General features: G+C 37.0%; 1 protein-coding gene across 1 annotated transcript in view; it reads left to right on the top strand.

The window, feature by feature from the left end:
• Positions 1 to 21054, top strand: part of LOC145664426 (metabotropic glutamate receptor 1-like) — a 469806-nt gene that overhangs the window by 269409 nt on the left and 179343 nt on the right. Inside the window, exon 3 of the mRNA XM_081731111.1 lies at positions 12411 to 12646. Coding sequence (XP_081587237.1) covers positions 12411 to 12646 — 236 coding nt within the window. The remainder of the gene's footprint in view (positions 1 to 12410; positions 12647 to 21054) is intronic.

Below are 21054 nucleotides of genomic sequence, written 5' to 3'. Positions count from 1 at the left end.
AAGATGAGTTTCCGGTTAACGAAGGTATACCTAGTACATTCATGTAATGGATATAGTGAGATAAAATAAGATGCTGTACTTATCGTGATAAGGTAATTTCACAATATTGATCTTCACAGAGAAAAACGGTGACAAATATTGAGTACCGGTAGTGTTTTTTTATATATAAATTTAGAGCCTAAAGAATATACTCTATTTCCGCTATTATAGGCCTATATATCTACCTACCTTGAAAATGAAAATGAAATGAAATTTTTGAGTTTTACGTCCCACGTTTTCTACCTACCTTGATAAGGTAGTGCGTAAAGCTATTTAGCACTCTGGATTCTGTTTTCTCCCATTGGTATACAAGCTTTTCCTCGTATCTTCTCCGTCTATCAATACAAAACTTGGTACACTCATTTCTTATCCCCTATAGTATTTTTCGAGATACATTTAGATTGTGTGCTTTTGCCCGTATCCACTCCAAAGGGGTTTAAAGTTGATGGGAAAGATCTCCAAAGATGGAATTTTTCCAACATTCTTCCAATTTTCCTTGTTTAAGTACGTTATGAGCCCCAATACATAGCACCTCTGGAAAGCTTGTTTTATGCTGAAGAGAATAAACCATGATTTTCGAATGAACTGTGGGGGGCCGCGGTGGCTTAGTGGTAGAGCGTTCACCTCTGCTGTTTGGGGTCCCGGGTTCGATCCCAGCCCCCGCCAAGTGAACTTTGTGGTGACAAACACCGTGTGTGGGGGTTTCCTCGGGGTTCTCCCGTTTCCTCCCACTTTCTTCATTCCACCATTTCATTCATCACTCATCATCACCGTCTCCTTTAGCCTAACCGGCATAACCGTGGGACGTAAAACTAAAGATTTCATTTCATTTTCGAATGAACTGAGTTTATGCAATAGCTATTTCACTGCTAGTCTATCATTTTCTTTATACTAACAAGGTTAATGGGCCCCAGGGACTTACTTGTTGTCCATGGCACCTAATTTTTTAAGCATGAACATACCTTTGTTATGTTTATCGAATGGACTAGGTTTGATTCGGATGTCCAGATGACACGTTCATGTCCGTTCCTTATTGGATATTGTTCATTATAGCTTTGAAAATACTCAACAAGGATTAATTAAATAAAACTGACCAACGCACTAAAATATATTAATAACACTTGTGTAACAGTTTCGGGAATCTAACATAACTTTCGTCAGACACGTTATGGAAGATCAATATGGAAAATGAATGAAATGGTGGAATGAAGAAAGTCAAAGGGAACGGAAGAGCCCCAAGAAAACCCACGTACATGGTGTTTTTCCACCACTTGGAGCGAGCTGGGATCGAACATAGAGGTTAACGCTCTATCGCTGAGCCACCACGGCCCCTAGAAAGACGTAAAGTACCATTAAAGGATGTTCGGAGAAATTTCTTGAATAACAATGTAAAAACTATTTTGATTATGATGAGTTTCGATTTTCTCTTAATATTTCCAGTATTAAATAATAGTTCCTTATTAGACCGTACATACTTATATTTATTATGTAAGATTATTGCTTTGCTTGGCTTACACTGAAGTATTAATTTCTAGCATTATACGTATTTAACATTCTTCCTTGATTTATCCTCGTGTATTTGGACAACCTTCCGAAAAAGTCTGGCTGGCCTATTTCGATCTAGATTGTAGATATCATAGTCAAAGTTATTTTAAGTACAAAAGTTAATCAAACGTTAATCAAACTCTTAGTACGACGCTAATCAGACGTGAAAATGTTTCTTAATACTGAATATATTATTTGCTAAATGAACTTCAGAAAGATGGGGAATAATTGTCTTAAAATGCTGTCAGAGTATTTTTTTCTTCTGCATTATCTTCTCTTGTTAAAACGCCCGTACGTAATTTGTTCTTCCTACTGCAAGAGTGAATACGATATATCACTGGCGAGTCAGGTTCCAGAAAAGCTTAAGAACACACACATTATTTATTTATTGCTGTTTAGAAAGTAGAATGGAACAGATCTTAGCAACACAAGTCGACATTTGACTCGTATAGTGAGCCAAAGCGGGTGCTGAAAACTGAGCGATACTTAGAGACACTTGAAATATTCTTTTTCTTGCAGAATTTCTAGTAATAACTGCATACTTGCACAGGTGCACACGAAAAGCAAGGTCTCTTCTTGAATTCAAATAAGGAGAAATAAGGCAGAAAGTCAGATCAATAGCTTTGGTTTCCGACTCAAAAGCACAAGCTCTCTAACTATGCGTTCTATGTAGGTACCAAATACTTTCAAAGTTAATCAACCACGGAAAGTCTGAGAAAATCAATTCATTAACCATGTTTCCTTTTTTAATTTCTACTTGCATAACACAAGGTGCGTCAAACGAAAACTTGATTCAAGTGATACATATTCATGTGTGAAAGAAAAAGGTTTGTAGTTTTACCCCAATTATACGATTGGTTCAGGTGAAACCCAAAAATATTGTACAGGTACAGGTAAATTAGCAATATATCGTAAAACACTGAAGTAAAATATATGTCTTATAGTAAAGATTTTAATAGTTGTAACAAACTTACTTCCGTTCTTGACTCAACGAATGAACAAGTCAAATAATTTTGTCATTTCCAGTGACAACGAAAGTGCAATTTTCCAAAACGTTGTATATTCCGTTCTAAACAAAATAACTGACAGGTACAAAAAAAAAAAAAAAAACGCATAGACCGGTATTTAATTCATATTTATTTTCCTTAACGGTATGGCCCCTATATAATGCTGCAAAGCTTAAAGGATACTATTTTTGGAACTAGATAGTTTAGGCTTTAGCTAGAGGTCGTATCCTTTAAGATTGCCTTTTCTATCAGTTACCCCAGATACTTTCTTATTTAAATTGTTAGATAAATGAACCATTAATGGAGCTCCTCTATATGATTTGAAGATGATATGGCGCTTGTTGCGGAATCTGGAAAGAAAGTCAATAAGAACTTAGAAAACTTGAGGAAGGACTGTGAAGAATAGGGCTATGAAGAAAGACAAAAGCCATGGTGATTAGAAGGAAGTGGTCAATGTCAAATATAGATATAGGAGGCTACTTCTAAATATAGAAACCAGTGACTAGTTTTCGATACCTGGGTAGTATTATTAGGAACAATACGAAATGTGAATGTGAAATGAAAGAAAGCATAGGAATGGCGAAAGAAGCCTTTAGAAGGAAGAGAATACTATATTGTGGTTCCTTGAATAAAGAGTTGAGAAAAAGACGCATAAAATATTTCATGTGCAGTATTGTGCTGTAAGAGTCAGAAACATGGACATTACACAAAAATTATCAAAAACAACTGGAAGCTTTCGAAATATGGGTGTGGAGAAGAATGGAGAGAACGGAAAATGAATGAGAAGGTGTTAGAAATGACAGAAAAAAAAACACTTTCAGATATTATTGAGAAGTGGAAGAGAAACTGATTGGGACATTGGCTAAGAAGAAATCTATTATGAGGGACGTGCTAGAGGATATGTGGCAGGAAAGAGAGCGAGAGGGTGAAGGAGTCTACACTTGTTGGACGATATCAAAACAGAGAAATGGTAACTGAAGACGAAGAGATTAGCGAAAGACCGTGAACCGTGGAAACTTCTCAGTTTTGACAAATGACCTGCCAATAATGGCAGAATACCTATGATGATGATGATGATGCACTATTAAATAAAAGCGATAGCATATAAATCTCTCTTACTAATCTTTTTATTGTTGAACTGGTGCCGTCCTTCTATTGAAACCTGAACGTGATTCCTCCATGGATTTGAACGAATTTGAAGTCTACTGGCCTAACTGCTGGTAAGACTTAGTATAAGACTCAGCTTGTCTAATACGGCTTCTAGCTAGTCACTCGTCTAAAACTCACCCTGACGTTTCGAGAGCCTGATGTTTATATGGCGGAATAACTCTTATTGGTCATAAACATGGAAATTTGCGGCTCTCGATATCCAAATTCGAAATCTTGATGTTAGCAGTAAATTGTCAGCTAGAGTGAGAGAATTATGTGAATGAGCATTATGTTCCCATTAGGATCCTGCCGCCTACAGTCGGACCATTTGTCCACGCTGACCAGGAGCCGCGGTCGGATTGCAGACGCCGCACATCGGCGTCTTTCTGCGCCATTTTCGACCGCGACAAATAGTTGCCTTGCCGAGCAGTCGGCAAACAGCCAGAAATGAGCATTAAATGCATCGAAAAGAGGCCGGCATAAGGAGTCGGCAGAGAGTCGGAAAGAGGCCTTTACGACTGTTTTGCTGACTCTGATGGTCGGCAAAGAGCATTTTATTTTACGATTTTCGACCGCTTGCCGCCTCTGTAAAAGATCGGCAACTTTGAACAAGTAGATCGTCATGCCACCACGGACGGGTGCCGGCTGCCTCCGGCGGCCTACCACCGTCGATCTTTCCGACCGCGACTTCTTGATGGGGGTAGCAGAAAGTGTTAAACACTGTGTATAAAATGATGCATATAGTACAGTCAGCGACAAAAGTTCTTTCCATTTGATGAAATTAGTTTCGTAGATAACTTAAGAATGGAAGGACAATTTGAGTACAGTTTTCAGTAAATTAAAAAAACATGTAATTTTTTGTACATTCCGACCATACCACATTCCGTCCAATATACCCAACGGAAAGAACTTTTGTCACTGATTGTACAATTTCTACATTTGTGATTTGACTAGCTGTTACACAATAGCGATACACACCATAAAAGACATTCTATTATTGTTCTGTGTTGAGTTGATTTTGAGTTTAACGTCCCTTTCAGCAGCGAAGCTACATGAGACGGGACCTAGTGATTAACGTGGAGTCCGAAACAACTTGAGCTCCCGCTGGTAATCGAACCCGGTTCTCCCAATGTTCTGTGTTGAATGAACCAAAACAACATTGAATGAATGGTGTGTGAATATTCATTGAAATTTTGTTTTTCGATTTATACATAAAAAATTATTTAAAGTTGGCTCCAACACATTCTTCCTTTTGAAATTCTGAACTGGCTATCGCCTAGCGAATCGTGACTGAAAGCAGTCGAGTTAAACAGAGTTTACTGTATTTAACATGTTGAACAACATACCTAGAGGAATAAAATTGATTGAGTGTATAATACATCCATGGATATCTCTCCATATGTGTTAAAGTAATACAAATAAACATGAATATAATGTAAAAGAGCGTATTTTCTGTAAATAATGACTTTAAAAATAAAATTGCTTTCGTTTAGTCGATATGGTTCAAACAGTTACTAAAGAACATTAAGCCCTTTCACATTGCTGGACTCTACAATTGTTTTGTTTCTAAGTTTATGTGACATTGGCCTTGGTAACCTCCAACAGTTAGCAGTTTGATAATCATCTGTTGTAATTATAATTCGATGGAAAGCGTTACACCGTTACGTAGTTCAAATTAAACATTATAAAATATACACATCAGAATATCAACCGAAGTATATCTGCATCCAGCGTTGCTAACTGTCTCCAAAGTATTGTTTATATCTAAAATGTTTTTATCCGGCAGATGGAGTAGTTTATACTCATTGACAAATCAATAAATATAAAGTACTTAACATAGATCATTTACTATTAAAAGCGAAACTTTGCAAGAAGCAACTATAAGGAGGGGGACATCTTTACATATATTAAACAGAAACACTCAACAGACAGTGTTGTCAACCCAATATAAAGTTATTATTTTTCAAATGGCACTGCGTCATATTATTACATATTTCAAGTCAGCATATCAAACGAAAACTTAAAATACCAATTTTATTATTCAGTGTTGCAAATTAAATACAAGGAAGTGCGTCGGGACCGTAATATGGCAAATTGTGGAGGCGTTAAAATATTAAATAATACTTTTGATAAAGTGGATACTTTCAAATATTTAGGATCAATATTAACAGATGAAAATCATATTCACGAAGAAATTAAATGTCGACTAAAAGCAGGGAATTCGTGTTACTATTCGGTTCAAAATCTCTTGTCGTCGCGAATTCTGCCGAAGAATTTGAAACTTAAAATATATAAAACGATAATAATGCCTGTTGTTCTGTATGGTTGCGAAACATGGTCGCTTACTCTGAGGGAAGAACGTAGACTGAAAGTATTTGAGAACAGGATCCTGAGAAGAATATTCGGACCCAAGAGGAACGAGAATGGGGAATGGCGGAAACTTCATAACGAGGAACTGAATAATTTATACGGTTTACCCAACATTGTTAAGGTCGTCAAATCTAGGAGGCTTAGGTGGACAGGTCATGTAGCTAGAATGGAAGAAAGTAGAAACGCTTTCAAAATCTTGACTGGAAGACCGATCGGAAAACGACCATTAGGAAGACCTAGGCGCAGATGGGAGGACAATATTAAAATGGATCTCGCAGAGATGGGAATAGAAAGTAGAAACTGGATTCAATTAGCTAAGGATAGAAGTCAGTAGAGAGCTTTTGTGAACGCGGCATTGAACCTCCGGGTTCCATAGGATATACAGTTAGTTAGTTACAACTCATATCTAGTTATCATATCTAGTTATATGTATGGTTTGCAATAAATATACAAATTATTTTGCCGTTTACAGCATTTCGATATCTCAAACTGTTCCAGAGATATGATAAATATGGATAAAGTTCACAGTAATGTTGAAAATTGCGTATTTATGAAAAAATATTTAAAATTATTGTTTTGTTTCTCTTTTATAGCTTATAGCAATAGCTGTTAGTAGTTGTAATTACAACAAATTCTCGCAATAACATGATTTAAGCATTGTTGCAAACTTCATATATAAATAACTTCAAATATAAATAACCCACACTACTACACTCATGTGATCCCAGTTCTTATTTTTGATATCTGGGCATTTGAGATTAAGTAATAAACGCTCATACTTTGTTCAGAGAGATCATAGTTTAATCCTGTAACTGTAAGAATTCCTAAAATCTAAGGTAGTTAAACTAAAATTTATTGTTCCCGGGTATAACTGGGTAAAATTTACTCTTATGTCTGGGTATAACAAACTGTCTAGCGAACTGCTACGAACCGACTGAATAGCACCAATTATATTGTCTAAATCATGTATATTCGTACGTTAACTCTGTATATTTCTATTTACTCCCATTTATTTCTTTACATAATTCTTAATATCTACGAGATTAAAGTAAAGAAAATTCAATTTTCGATTTCATACATGTATGTAACACTATTGTGAATGTGCTAAAATAATAACTAACTTATTTATTTATTTAAATACCCTATCTTAAAATATGTAATTAAGTCACATATTCAAAACGGTTTGTTCGAGTGATGCCAAACTCTTCAAATAATGTTTTCAATTTTGACTTCTTGTATTTCATCGACATTTTTCTAACGTAAGTAAATAGGATTCTTAAAAAATGCATTCCATTGCAGACGAACTCAGGTGAGGCGTTTTCCTTTAATGCTACCAACTACAAGCTGTTCCATATTCACACTAAAAATTTTCCAATGACTATACATCTCAACGGAGTCAAGATCTCATGTCACTTTCACCTCTGTCTGTATAGAAAAGTTATCGTAGGAAAAAATGTTTTAAACTTAATTGTTAAACATACCAATATCTTAAATTTTGACATAAATCGTTAATAAACTTAACTTTTTAATAACTAACAAGATTCCGGAATTTTACATTTCGGATTTCGAATGGAATTGTCGGTTTTTAGTCCAGCCCTTTTGAAACTTTGGTAGAAAACAAGGAGCGGCTCGACTCGCTACAGTCAAATCGAGACGCGATACTACGGTAATGTACTCTAAATTAACTTAGTTTTAATTACTTAATTGTTTAATATTGTAGATGCTAACTCAGTAAAAATGCTTTCATAATCTGAATATTTAAATTTTAAATATTTGTCTTTCCAGCTATTAAATTATAGTCTAATTATATTTAAGTAACATATTTCGTTTAATTTTTCTTCGTGACCTAAAGACATGTTACACTGTAAAAAATCCGTGTGTTATTTCAACGACATGCCTTTGTGTTAACACGATTGTGTTCAAACAACTGGTTAGAACAACTCACTCTCCATTTGGATTTGTGTGTCAAATGCCGGTAGTTGAAATGACACACAACCTGTGTGTTAAATTAACACACAACCTGTGTGTTAAATTAACACAAGTGTAGAATCTTCGGTGTTTTTTTCTGCGGGATTGCCAAATGTGTTAGGCATCTAATTATAAAGGCTTATGAATTGAAGCTACAGACAAACACAGTAGAAAGAAATACTAAAACATATCCAGGTATATGCAAAATTTCATCTCCCACATTTGATGCATTTATTGCTTCTTTTTCTAAGCGATTGTGTACTAGAAGCAACAAACGTATCAACTTTATTAGATGGCAACTAGCGCCGATCATTTGAAAGTGAATATGGAAAAACTATAAAATAAAGTAAATAAACAATCGTCATTTTGTTATAAAATTAGGTCTACATGGCGAGCAGATTTTATCTTATCCCGAACGGTTTTAGTGGAATATACGCGGCTTAAAGGAGCACTCTGATTAGCCAAATTCAAAAGACCTCAACAATTTATCCCTCTACAACCGACGTCTTCTTCATCGTCTCCGTGGCCAAGTCGGAAGAGCACGCGGCTAGTAATCGAAAGATTGGTAGTTCGTGCCCTACACCACTGGAGTACATTTTTTTTTTTTTTACTTGTTTAAAGTGTTTTTTAGACTCAGCATAATGTAAACACATTATGCATATAGGCGATTTAACATATTTTGAGAGAGTAATTTTGTGGTTCATTAAAGCTTACGACACGGCTCAACACCGGCTGTGTGTTAAAGACGTAACACACCTCCTGTGTTAAACACCAACACCACGGGGTCTGTGTTGAACTAACACCGCATAGTGGTAATCACGCTGGAACCGCTGCCTTGTGTTAACATTGAGTTGAATTAACACTAACATTTTTTACTGTGTATGTTTTTATATTATAAAGATAACCAAGAAAGTTCTGTCGCTTTTTGTGGAGGACTGTGTTTAATTGGCCCTCACACCGTGAGTTGAATGCGAATGGAGATCAGGAGAAGGTCAGTTGTTGGTGTGGGTTGTTTGTGGCAGTTCAGTTACACCTTGAACTTGTGTATGACAGAGTGAACATGGGATCTCCACAGAGCGTTATAAGGACGTGTATGCTGTACGAGTTCAAACCGGGATCAGACGCCGCTGCAGTGGGGCAGAAGATATGCCAGGCCTTTGGTGAGGGTGACGTTGGGTTAACAAGTTTAAGGACGGTGCGAAACACTCGAAGACGCACCACGTGCCGGAAGACCAACACATGTACAAAATGAAGATCTTCAGGCAGCAATTGAAGCGAACAGTGGCCAGACATGTGAGGAATTTGGACTAGACCTACAATTCAGTGTGAGTGGAGAAACCATTCGGCAGCACCTCCATCAACTCGGGAAGCATTACATGTTGAGACGATGGGTCCCACATGATTTGACTCCGGGCCAGAAGGCAACGTGAGCAGACACCTGTGTTTCTTTGCTATCTCGTCTGAGGAAGGAGTCATTTCTGGACAGGGTGTTGACATGTTATGAGAAGTAGGTCCTGTACAAAGCTTCACGACGCGTCATCATTTGTTAGCATCCCATGAACCGGTTCCAAAACAGCCGAAACCAGCACTCACCAGAAGAAGGTCCTTCTGTGTGTTTGGTGAACTACTCGCGGTATTGTGCATCCGGTTGCTACTACCAGTTGGTCAGAGCTTCAACGCATTTGTGTACTATCAGCACTTAAGCTGTGTTCAAGAAAAACGCAAAGAGGTCTCCTGGTACAGGACAACGCATAGCTCCACGTGACTAGGATAACCCGAGACACCATTCTGCGCTTTGGATGGGCAATACTATTGCATACGCCATACTATCTGGACATTGTACCGTCCGATTATCATCTGTTCCATTCCTTGGACAATCACCTTCGAGGACGCCAAATCCCTAGTAGAGGTGCAAAACGCACTTGATATCTTCTTCGCTTCACTACCCACCAAATTCAACCGCGATGGAATCCATGATCATCCAGAACGTTTTCAGAAGGTCGTCGATGCTGATGGGAAATATTTTTGATCCTCCAAATACGTCTTAGATGACACATCGATGTTCAGAAGTGGTGAGTGAAAAAGCGACAGAACTTTCTTGGTTACCTTCATAGAACATAATTATCCTTCATAACCTACGTAGTACTTATCCTTTTCTTAGATGTTAACATTATTTTTATTCGTCTGATATTTATTACGTCAACTTGAATGCCATAAAGACATGAATTGTCATTTTTTTCTCTTTATTTTTACGATGCTATAAAGAACATGACATTGTACATTTCACTTCGTTCATTATGCTTCTCAAGCGGTATGTCACGTACGTGTTCCTCTGTACGTCTGTGGCATCATTATATTTTTGTCTTGAAATGTTGGTTATATTCACTCTTTACATATTCCATTCTGCCCCGCTAAAATGTATTGCTTTCGTCAACATGAAGTTGTGTATTACTTCCAACTCAAGAATTTTTTTTCACAAAAATTATTATCTATAAGATATTGCTTTAACAATCATGTATTTACAAATTCTTTTCGTCGCCTTTACATTTTCATGATTAATGTTTGGCTGTGTGGCTTAAAATCACAAGACTCGGCTGTCTTTTTAATTTCAAATATGTACAGTAGTTTGTCATGGACCCAGAATTAAGTAAGGTCAATGTTCCGTTTAGGGGGTCCAATAATTTCTTCCACACGAAATTTGCAATTTCTCCACTTCTTTCTATTGATTTTCGTATATATTAGGTTATATTAGGTTAGGTTAGGTTAGGTTAGTTTTGGACTTCCTTAACGGACGTCTCCTTTAGCCTAACCGGCATAACCGTGGGACGTAAAACTTGAAGATTTTGATTTTTTCCTTAACGGAACATGGATCTTAAGTAATTGTAATCTTACATCATCCCTAACGACGGAGACGAGCCTGTCCTCTCTTATGTGCAAGTGATAGATTACGTACGTCATTGAAAATTATTAACATTTAATAACTTAGGCGCAACAACGTAATTAATTCCACCAATCGAGGGTGTGTGGTATGTGCGCACCCAAGGGGAGGGTCCACAGAGTCTGTAACCCCCTAACTCCCTAAATCAACATATTTTATTTTAAGTTTCTCACATATATCATAACATAAATTGTACAGTTTCTCAATAAAACTTACTTGTTTAACAGGGAAGTGATTGATGTAGCATGAAAATTTGATCTTATATGTACGTAATCTGTCACGTATAAGATAGACAACATCGTGCCTAAGGTAGGGTGACCAACTGTCCCGTAAAAACGGGATTGTCCCGTTTTTTCACTACCATTCCCGGTGTCCCTAAAACTTCTCCCGGGACGCCAAAATGTCCCGTATTTACGTACATTGGGTACAAAGAAACCCTTCGAATCGCTGAAATTTCCTAATTTATATTATTATTTTCTAAGTTATGTGATTATATTGGAATATGTCTAATTATTGAGCAACGTCATTACGACGTTTGCAATATTGGATGTGGTGGCAGCACTGTTTTCCCTCCTAGGCCTCCCCACTCCGCAGACGACAGTGTAAAGGACTGAAAGTCTTATGGAGAACAAATGTAACCTGTTTTTACTTTCTGTTTTGGGCGGTGGAAGATTGAGGCGCTGTCATCGGTACAGTACAGTGTTTCCGTGATTTGTCTAAGATGTAACACTTCCATTTACGAAAGGTGACCAGAAGTATAGAACTATAAAAGTGAAAGTAAAAAGGAAACTAGTTGTAAATGAAATAATGTTTAAAAGTAAGAAAATGCAAATAAAACGAGTTAGAATCCGGTGCTGAGAGTAATTATAAATCCTGTCGGTGACAGATTTGAGCGCTCATATATTTTTAGCAATGTTTTCAAATATTTCATTTTTGTTAGCTGCTGATTGTTACTTATTATCTAATTAATTCCACGAAATTTTCAATAAGTTTTAAAACGAAAAAGTGTAAATTTACCTTTTTTTGTGATATACATAAACAGAGAACGGATAGGCTAAAAACTATATATAGGGGAGCAACCTATCCAGAAATAAAACATGTCCCGTTTTTTTAGTTGACAATTTGATCACCCTAGCCTAAGGGTTTTTTTCGAGCTTCTCCCGTTTCCTCTTACACCAATTATTTCATATCCTTTCTGTTTCATTAACCACTCATCTCCTTTAGCCCAGAGGAATACGCGTGTGACGTTAAACTAAAATATTTCATTTTCATTTCAAAGAGACCATAGGTACCCTTCCATTCCAGAATTCAAAAATACCCTTTAGATTCACCACTCATTGCTTTGATTACTATCTCTGCCTAAATCACACAGTACTTTTAAATTTATTTTTCAGTGATGGCTGGGCAGACAGAGGCGACGTAGTGGACGGTTATGAAGAGGTAGCTGAAGGCAGTCTCTCCATCAGAATACATTCGCCGTACGTCTCCAATTTTGATGATTATTACTTCAAGTTAAACCCGTTCAACAACACAAGGAACCCCTGGTTCCAAGAGTTTTGGCAGTTCAAATTTAATTGTTCATTGGGTAACACAGATTCTCAAGAAACGCGATGGGATACGCTTTGTACAGGTGAGTACTAAAATTTACATTTGTCTATTTCGAACAATCATAGACGCCTTATGCGTGTAATATAGCCGTGCTAATTATGTGTTATTTATTTTACACTTTATGTTGAAATATAATTGTTTTCGTCATAAGTACAATTTAAAGCAAAATAGTAGAGTTAAATTATTCTAAAGCTCATTTTGGAAAACTTGTGCATGTGTGAGAAATGTAATTAGTAGGGCAACCCAAAAGCATAAAAAGCATAACAGCAATTTACACATATGGTTGGTATCTTGAATATGGTTGTGGTTGTCGAAGGGACCAGAAGAAACTAATTTTAAAAGCATAATAAAGCATAACTTTAGAAAATAAAGCATAATTTAAAATATATAGCACAATTCTTGGAAAATTCTATTAGAACAATTCTTGGAAAGTTCTGTTTAGCTGTAAGTTTAATATACTGTATTAACATTTTTTAAACCAATATTTACAGTGGAAAATTTACAATATTTACAACAATGAAAAGCTTATTTTTATCTCGGTGTAATGCTTTGATGTGGAGAAAAGAAAAAGGGAAAGAAGAAGAAAGCTTTCTGTCAACAATGAATAGTACGCATGAAATCTACACTATAATGTTATGTGTACCTCTTGAACTTGAGCATTTTCTGTACTTTTTTTGGTGACATCTTTTACTTTCTCTTTCTGTATATATGCACCTCTGAGGTGCACAAAAGTTATTTAAAAAAAAACTGACTCGAGTAAAGCATATCTCTTTACAGTGCATTAAGTAGAAAGTTCATTAAATATGAAAGAAACTGGTTGCATAAAATACAGGGTGTCCGAGAAGTCCTTCCCTGATTACAGAAATTGATAACTCAGGCTAGAAATAAGATAGAAATATGAAACTGGTGTTGAATTGTTTACAAACTATAAAAGTTTTTGTCTGTGTTAGGTTTGTTCTGTTTTACCAAGTCTCAATTTTGTTTGTTTTAGGTTTGTAGTACGTAAGTAAGAAGCCCAAGAAGCCATGCCAACCAACCAGGAGAAGGCACAGTGTGTCCTGTGGTACCATGAGACACGATCACCAACCATGGTGCAGAGACAGTTCCAGACAACATTTGGGAGGACTCCACCTGATGTCAAGAGCATTAAAGCCTGGTATGAGAAGTTCAAGAACACAGGGTCGGTTGCTGACCTTCCGAGGTCTGGTCGACCAAGAACCTCAGCAGACACGGTAGAGGCTGTGCGGCAGTCTTTTCTGAGAAGTCCTAAGAAATCGGTGCGCAGGGCCTCACGTGAATTACAGATGCCAAAAAGCTCTATCCATGACATTTTACACAAACGTTTATTGTTTCGTGCTTCCAAAGTGCAACTCGTTCAGGCCTTGTTGCCCGACGACGGTACACGTCGATATGGCTTTGCGGTCGAAATGCTATCACGTATTGAGGACGATAATGGTTATCTCAGACGAATTGCCTTTTCCGACGAAGCGACATTCTTTGTCAGTGGAGTAGTGAATCGGCATAATTAACGCATTTGGGATTCAGAACCCCCCAGGGACGTCAGGGAGTTCACCAGAGGCAGTCCAAAGGTGAATGTTTGGTGCGCGTTATTGCACGATCGAATTATCGGGCCATTCTTCTTCGCTGAGGATACTATCACATCTGCAGTGTACCTGGATATGTTGCAGCTGTATGCTGTTCCTCAGCTGCTTCAGTATCGCCCCGATGTCGTTTTTCAGCAAGACGGTGCACCACCTCATTGGGGTTTGGACGTCCGTGCCTATCTCGATAGGACATTTCCTGGGCGATGGATTGGTCGTGATGGACCAACAGCTTGGCCTCCACGCTCTCCTGACATAACCTCATTAGACTTCTTTTTATGGGGTTATGTCAAGGATGAGGTCTACCGAACACGTGTACCAGATCTTGAAACCCTCCAGCAACGAATAACCACAGTCGTTGCATCGATCCCTCCAGTGATGTTGGCTAATGTGTGGATGGAAATTGAATATCGCCTAGATGTGCTACGTGCTACCAAGGGTGCTCATGTGGAAGTGTACTGATGTGACCAAAACTTTTATAGTTTGTAAACAATTCAACACCAGTTTCATATTTCTATCGTATTTCTAGCCTGAGCTATCAATTTCTGTAATCAGGGAAGGACTTCTCGGACACCCTGTATTAATAAATAGATCAAGATATTTAAGAATATTTAATTTATAGTAAATATTATACATTATACACGATTAATGTAAAACAATGATTGCAATTAACAATAAAGCATAATTTGGAAAAAGTAAAGTATAATTAAATAAAAAATAAAACGTAATGTGAGTTGCTCTAGTAATTAGGAAGAATCAGTCTCTAAGAATGTTGAGTTTATCTTGAAGAGCACAGAGATGGAGTGGGTTAGTGGGTCGGTGGGTCAGTGGGTCAAATGGGTCAAGTTTTTTGAGTGGGTCAGTGGGTCGTGGGTCAACATCATGTGACCCACGGTGACCCACCACCCACCGTGACCCACTGCGACCCACGACCCACCATGACCCACCACCCACCATGACCCACTGCGACCCACCACCCACCGCGACCCACCGACTCAGTATGATCTACCGACCCCCTCTGCTCACTGCATTGTAGACAGTATCTTCTGAAGACTGGTAAATTTGTCTTCGTTTTACTTTCAAGACCTTCATTTCCCTTACTTTTCCACTTGTTTCTGTCTACTTACCTGAGGTGAGTATATCTAACCAAGTGAAAAAAGAACTTCAGGCACTTTTGGATATTGATATTTTTAATAGTAATAATAGCAATAGGACTTACACTACAACTTGGCTTTCGAGACCTGTGAGTTTTAGAGCTAACTGCTGGAAAAAATACATTTTTGAATCACTGTAATATATAAAAAATTGAATGTAACTATGTGTGCCTGATCATCACGGTCAAATTGCAAAGTCAAATGAAATTACTTTTGGTATATAGTTAGGCCTTAATCCAAATTGGGATGTTATATTGCTTTTATTATAATGCATAATATCCTAAGGAGGTAGTGAGGAACCAAATTTTTGCGAAAAAAAAAATGAGTATCTCGCAAGCCGTTAAACTTACGGAGCTGAAATTCAGCGTATTAACTCTTTATTGAAAATAAACAGAATGTGTCCTAGCATTTTTTTAAATTCTCCTTTATGTGGGGGAGGGGCACTTTCTATATATGAAAAATTGGTAGTGAGTTGGTTTGTAAAAATTAGGGATGGGCACGAGCGAGTTTTCTTTGAAACTCGACTCGACTGGAAACAGACATGTTTGAACTCGACTCGAGAACTCGGTTCGAAAAATTTCCTCCAACTCGACTCGAACTCGACTCGAATTTGGTTCGAGTTTCGAGTCGAGTCGAGCAAAAAAGAGCTAAATGGAGCCTAATCGTGTGTGTAGTTCAAGTACTCTCTTCAAGTATCATACGTACACAATACAATTATTATCAATGACACTACTTCTTCTTCTTCTTCTTCTTCTTCTTCTTCTTATTATTATTATTATTATTATTATTATTATTATTATTATTATTATTATTATTATTATTATTATTATTATTATGAGGACCGCCGTGGCTCATTGGTGGAGCGTTCACCTCTGGTGCATGGGGTCCCGGGTTTCATCTCTGCTCCCGCCAAGTGAACCTTGTGGTGGACGAACACCGTGTGCATGGGTTTTCTCGGGGCCCGCCCATTTCCTCCCACTTTCTTCATTCCACCATTTCATTCATTTCTCATCATCCCCATCTCCTTTAGCCTAGCCGACATAAGAGTGGGACGTAAAACTCAAAAATTATTATTACAGCGTTTTTGCTTCGCAATCGAAAGGTCCCATGCTCGAATCTAGAGTTCAGTATCCTGACTGAGGTTTTCCAGGGTTTTCCTCAGTTACACCAGGTCAATGTTGAGATGATACCTTAAAATACAGACACTGGCCGCCATCCTTCCACTTCATTTCCCAATGTTGTTATTATTGTTGATTTGAGTGCTCCAGTGTAAAATGCCCTCTAAGATTGTATCTGGTAGCTTAGTAATAAATAAATAAATATATTTCTCGTTCACTTAATTCTGCAAAAGATGGGTGATGATGGGCATGAAGTCATACGTTTCCAGGTACATATACACTTCCTAAGAGACCACCACTTTTACGATACTTTTTCGATACGAGACAAACACAAACTTTGTCTCCTAGACTATTGTCGTGGTCTGTATATGAGTAACTTTTAGACACAATCTATGCTACATTCGGGAAATGTTCTCTCGGTATTCGTGTAAAATTGATTCAAATGCGAAGTTCTCCGCGGCCCAATGCATATTGCACTAATTTTAACAGCCCATATGTAATTTGCATATTTATGGGCCTTCATATATCCGGAATTCAATCATACACTACTATAACGCTCGGGAACAAATATTTTTTACACTAGTTTCTTTAGATGGAACTGGACATGAATGTGGGTATATACAACAAAAAATTGGATCAAGTAGTGGATGAAAGAATTGTTTTGAATGAATATTAGTCTAGCACATGTAATACTCTACTGAGTAAATAAGCAGAACGATATGGAGGAGAGATTTGAATCGGATAAGCAAAACAGTGGCTTGTGACTGAAGAAGACAAAATTATGTATGTAACACTGCTGTCAGAAATAAGATAAAGTATGAACAATGATAATATATTGTAGATATTCACTATTATTATTATTATTACTATTATTATTATTATTATTATTATTATTATTATTATTAATTTCAGCACGCAAAGTGTCACACATGTAAATACAGTGAAACCTGTCTTTAGCGGGATCGAGCGGGACTTGCAAAAATTTCCGTTAAAGTCAGGTTTCCGCTTAGTGGAGGTAGACTTTTCCTTTCTTTAAAAAAAAAAAAAAAAACATGCTTATAAAGGGGCATACTGAGAAAATATATTGCTGTACGTACATTGTTCGATTACAGTACTTCTTTCTTCTACGAATAAATACGCAAAAAAATTAAAACGAATACAAAATATGCTATGCACACGTTTTCTTTATTTTTCTAATAGCCAAGGAGAGTTTTTTGTGTACATTACTGCTTGGCTGCTTGACTTTCCGCATACAGTTTAGCCTGAGAAATTATACTAAGTGAATCAGAATCATTTTTTCGTAAGGCAAATTTTTGCAGTTCCTTTAGACTTCTGAGAGAATCTTGATATGTATTTATTCTACACTCTTCTTGGAACTCGGTATCGTATTCCTCTTCTTCCTCTATCTCGTTTTCTTCTTTCCGACATTCCGTATGATTCTTCATTAAGTTGCGGGGATTAAGGACAATTTGTGGGGGTGAATATGAGTAGTGGTTGGGGAAGATCAACATTGTTCAGAAATATTTAACAAAAGAATGAACATTTTATCGCAGACAGTGTAATGTATGTCTCGCAGAATGTCTTAAACATCTTTTAAACGCTGTAGTCCGGAACTCAGAATTTTCCGTTAAATGTTTATTTTTCTTTCCGTTGTCCGCGTAACACAGTTTCCGCTTAATGAAGGGAGTTTTACACGTTTTGTTCTCCAAAATTCACGGGACCGTGTAATATTTCCGTTTAAGACAGTTTTCCGTTTAATAAAGGGTCCGTTGAAGACAGGTTTTACTGTATTTCGTGAAAGCAGAGAAATGAACTTGTTTTTCCGATTGCCTTTGTAAATAGCTCTGGGATTCTTCCTGTTATTTGAGGAGTGTCTGCAAATTTTGACAACCATAGCTTTGCTCAAATAAATGACACACTGCCGCAGAAAAGTAATATTGTTCTTCTCCTATTTTTATTGCCTACTATAAAAAAGGAAAGAGCTTAAAACTATTCAGTAAAGAAAAGTCTGAACCTCTGTAGGGAGGGACCTCTGATTATAGATTCCGTTTGGTGGTAACTTGTTTACTTGCAGAGTTGCAGGGCTGTTGAACAATAAACCACACGTGTTCAGTTGCAGTCCAGTCTAAATCTGTGAGAACGTTTGCCTCCAATGAATAAGATAAAAGAGAATTTCCGGCAATACAAAATATGAAGAAGTGAATTCAGCACTTTATTTACCATGATATGTGGGGAGCGTGGTAGCTAAGTAGTAGAGCGTTCACCTCTTGTGCTTGGGGTCCCTGGATCGATCCCAGCTTGCGCCGTGTGGACTTTGTGGTGGACAAACACTGTGCTCGTGGGTTTTCTAGGGATTCTCCCGTTTCCTCCCACTTTCTTCATTCCACCATTTCACTCATCTCTCATCATCACCGTCTCCTTTGGCCTAATCGGCAAAACCGTGGGACATAAAACTTAAAGATTTCATTTCGTTTTTACCATGATATGAGAGGATTTAGCGAACATCATGATAATTGTCACTTCTGGTAAAATTGAGTTATTAGGTGGACTGGATTGGTATTAAACCACAAACGAAACTTGTTTGGTATGTGTCATTGTATCGAATTGCATAGGAATGATGAACTTTCTTTTCATACTTACTCGAAAGTCAGAAAATGTGGCATACAATTATGTTTCCACGAGCTGCCCATATTATACAAATAACAACATTGTTATCCGAAATAGGTTTTTTATATTATTGGTAATAATAATAATAATAATAATAATAATAATAATAATAATAATAATAATAATAATAATAATAATAATAATAATAATAATAATAATAATAATATGTAGAAACTAGATGACCATTATTCTTCTCGCAAGAAATTCTAAATATGTGAAATTTAAAAATACCATAGGAAAATTATAAAGCTAAAGACAATATAGGAATATTACGAAAGAGTATTATGAAGATAATTTAAAATTAAGTATGATTTCTTTTGTCACTAGAATTCTTTATAATGACTGATACTAACAGAAAAACAGACTAATAAAACAATATGTTAATACTGAAAAATTAGTAATTTCTCCATATAGCCTATGATAAGATATTCAGAAAAGTGTTCCATTTTGAATTATCCCTTTTATTTATCATTCATAATGGGAGCAGTTTCATCACAGCTATACACAGTCACATATATAAAGACAAGGAGATTTAATGTTGATAATTATGGTCGGAGGGGTTATTCGAGATATATATGATAAAATATTGGAAAATATGGTAAATTTTACGTATTAATTAATTAATTACGAGTATTCATAACGTGAGAGCTGCTTCAACACGGCTATAGCATAAAGGTGTATACCAGGAGATAAATTGATACCCACATCAATTTGATTAAAGAGGGGTTACATGAGACACATCATGTATAGGCCTATATCCATCTTAGAATACCCCGGCAACCCTGTTATTTTTCTGTTTTGGAGTTAGCAGTTATCTGAATCACCGCGGTGCTCTGCTCGGGTTTAGGGTTGTCAACGGATCGAGTGACTCGGCTCACAGCTCATCTACTATCGAGCCGAACCGAGAAATGAGTCGAGTCAACACCTCACCTAACCGAGACGCAAAAATCGATGGCTCACCTGAGCCGAACCGAACCGATTCGGTGGCTCATCCCGAACGAGTCGGCTCGAGCTGTTTGCTCAGTTGAACCGAGCTGAGCCTGTTGACATCACTACCCGGGTTGGGCTTCTGCTTAGGTTCAGAAATACGACCGTGCAGGTCTCATCCTTGATGGTAAAAACTACAGTATATACATATATTGGTGCTCACGACATTTGAGGCTGTCTTTTTATTTTAAAAAAATCTATTTTGGTCTCGTTATCGAGACGAGATGAGATGCAAACAGTGTCCCCTCTCGTGCGCAACACTAAAAGTATTCCACAGTACGGCTTACATTTCTCATGGCTTTCGCTTTCCAGTTTAATCAGGCCATGATTTCAAAACGAGCTAAACGAGCGAGCCATGTATCAAACTCGACTCGACTCGAAACTCGATCTCAAAAACAGTAACTCGACTCAAGAAAACTACCTTTGACACGGCTCGAAACTCGACTCGAATTCGAGTCGAGTTTCAGCCGACTCGTGTCCATTCCTAGTAAAAATGATCGAAATCGATCGATGTTATTTAAGAAAAAAAAATCAGAAACAAAAAATACAGTGCTTGGCTTCATATATCCATTGCTTTCTGTTATAATAATTGCTGAAGCTTATGTTTATTATATGGAGCGCTTACAGCACAGGGCAATCAACCCATAAAGTTGTGAGAAAAATAGGCATAAAATTTAAAATTTTAAGTTTGGATTGTACGCATAATTGTATGGAAAATTTTACACTTTTTTCTCTTCACGTTGGTCTACTTGCTTTGATTTGGAACTTTCAAATTTCGTCCTTTTTTCCACTGAAAAGTATTGATAATTCAACAAGTAAATAATTATATTATGATAATTTAATTGAAATTCATCATAATTTGGCACATGGCAAACAGCAGTGTGGTAATTGAAGGGGAAGGAG

Source organism: Thermobia domestica, chromosome 1, assembly GCF_964235325.1.
Source record: "Thermobia domestica chromosome 1, izTheDome1.hap1.1, whole genome shotgun sequence".
NCBI lineage: Eukaryota > Metazoa > Arthropoda > Insecta > Zygentoma > Lepismatidae > Thermobia > Thermobia domestica.
This window is presented reverse-complemented; position numbering and strand designations above follow the sequence as displayed.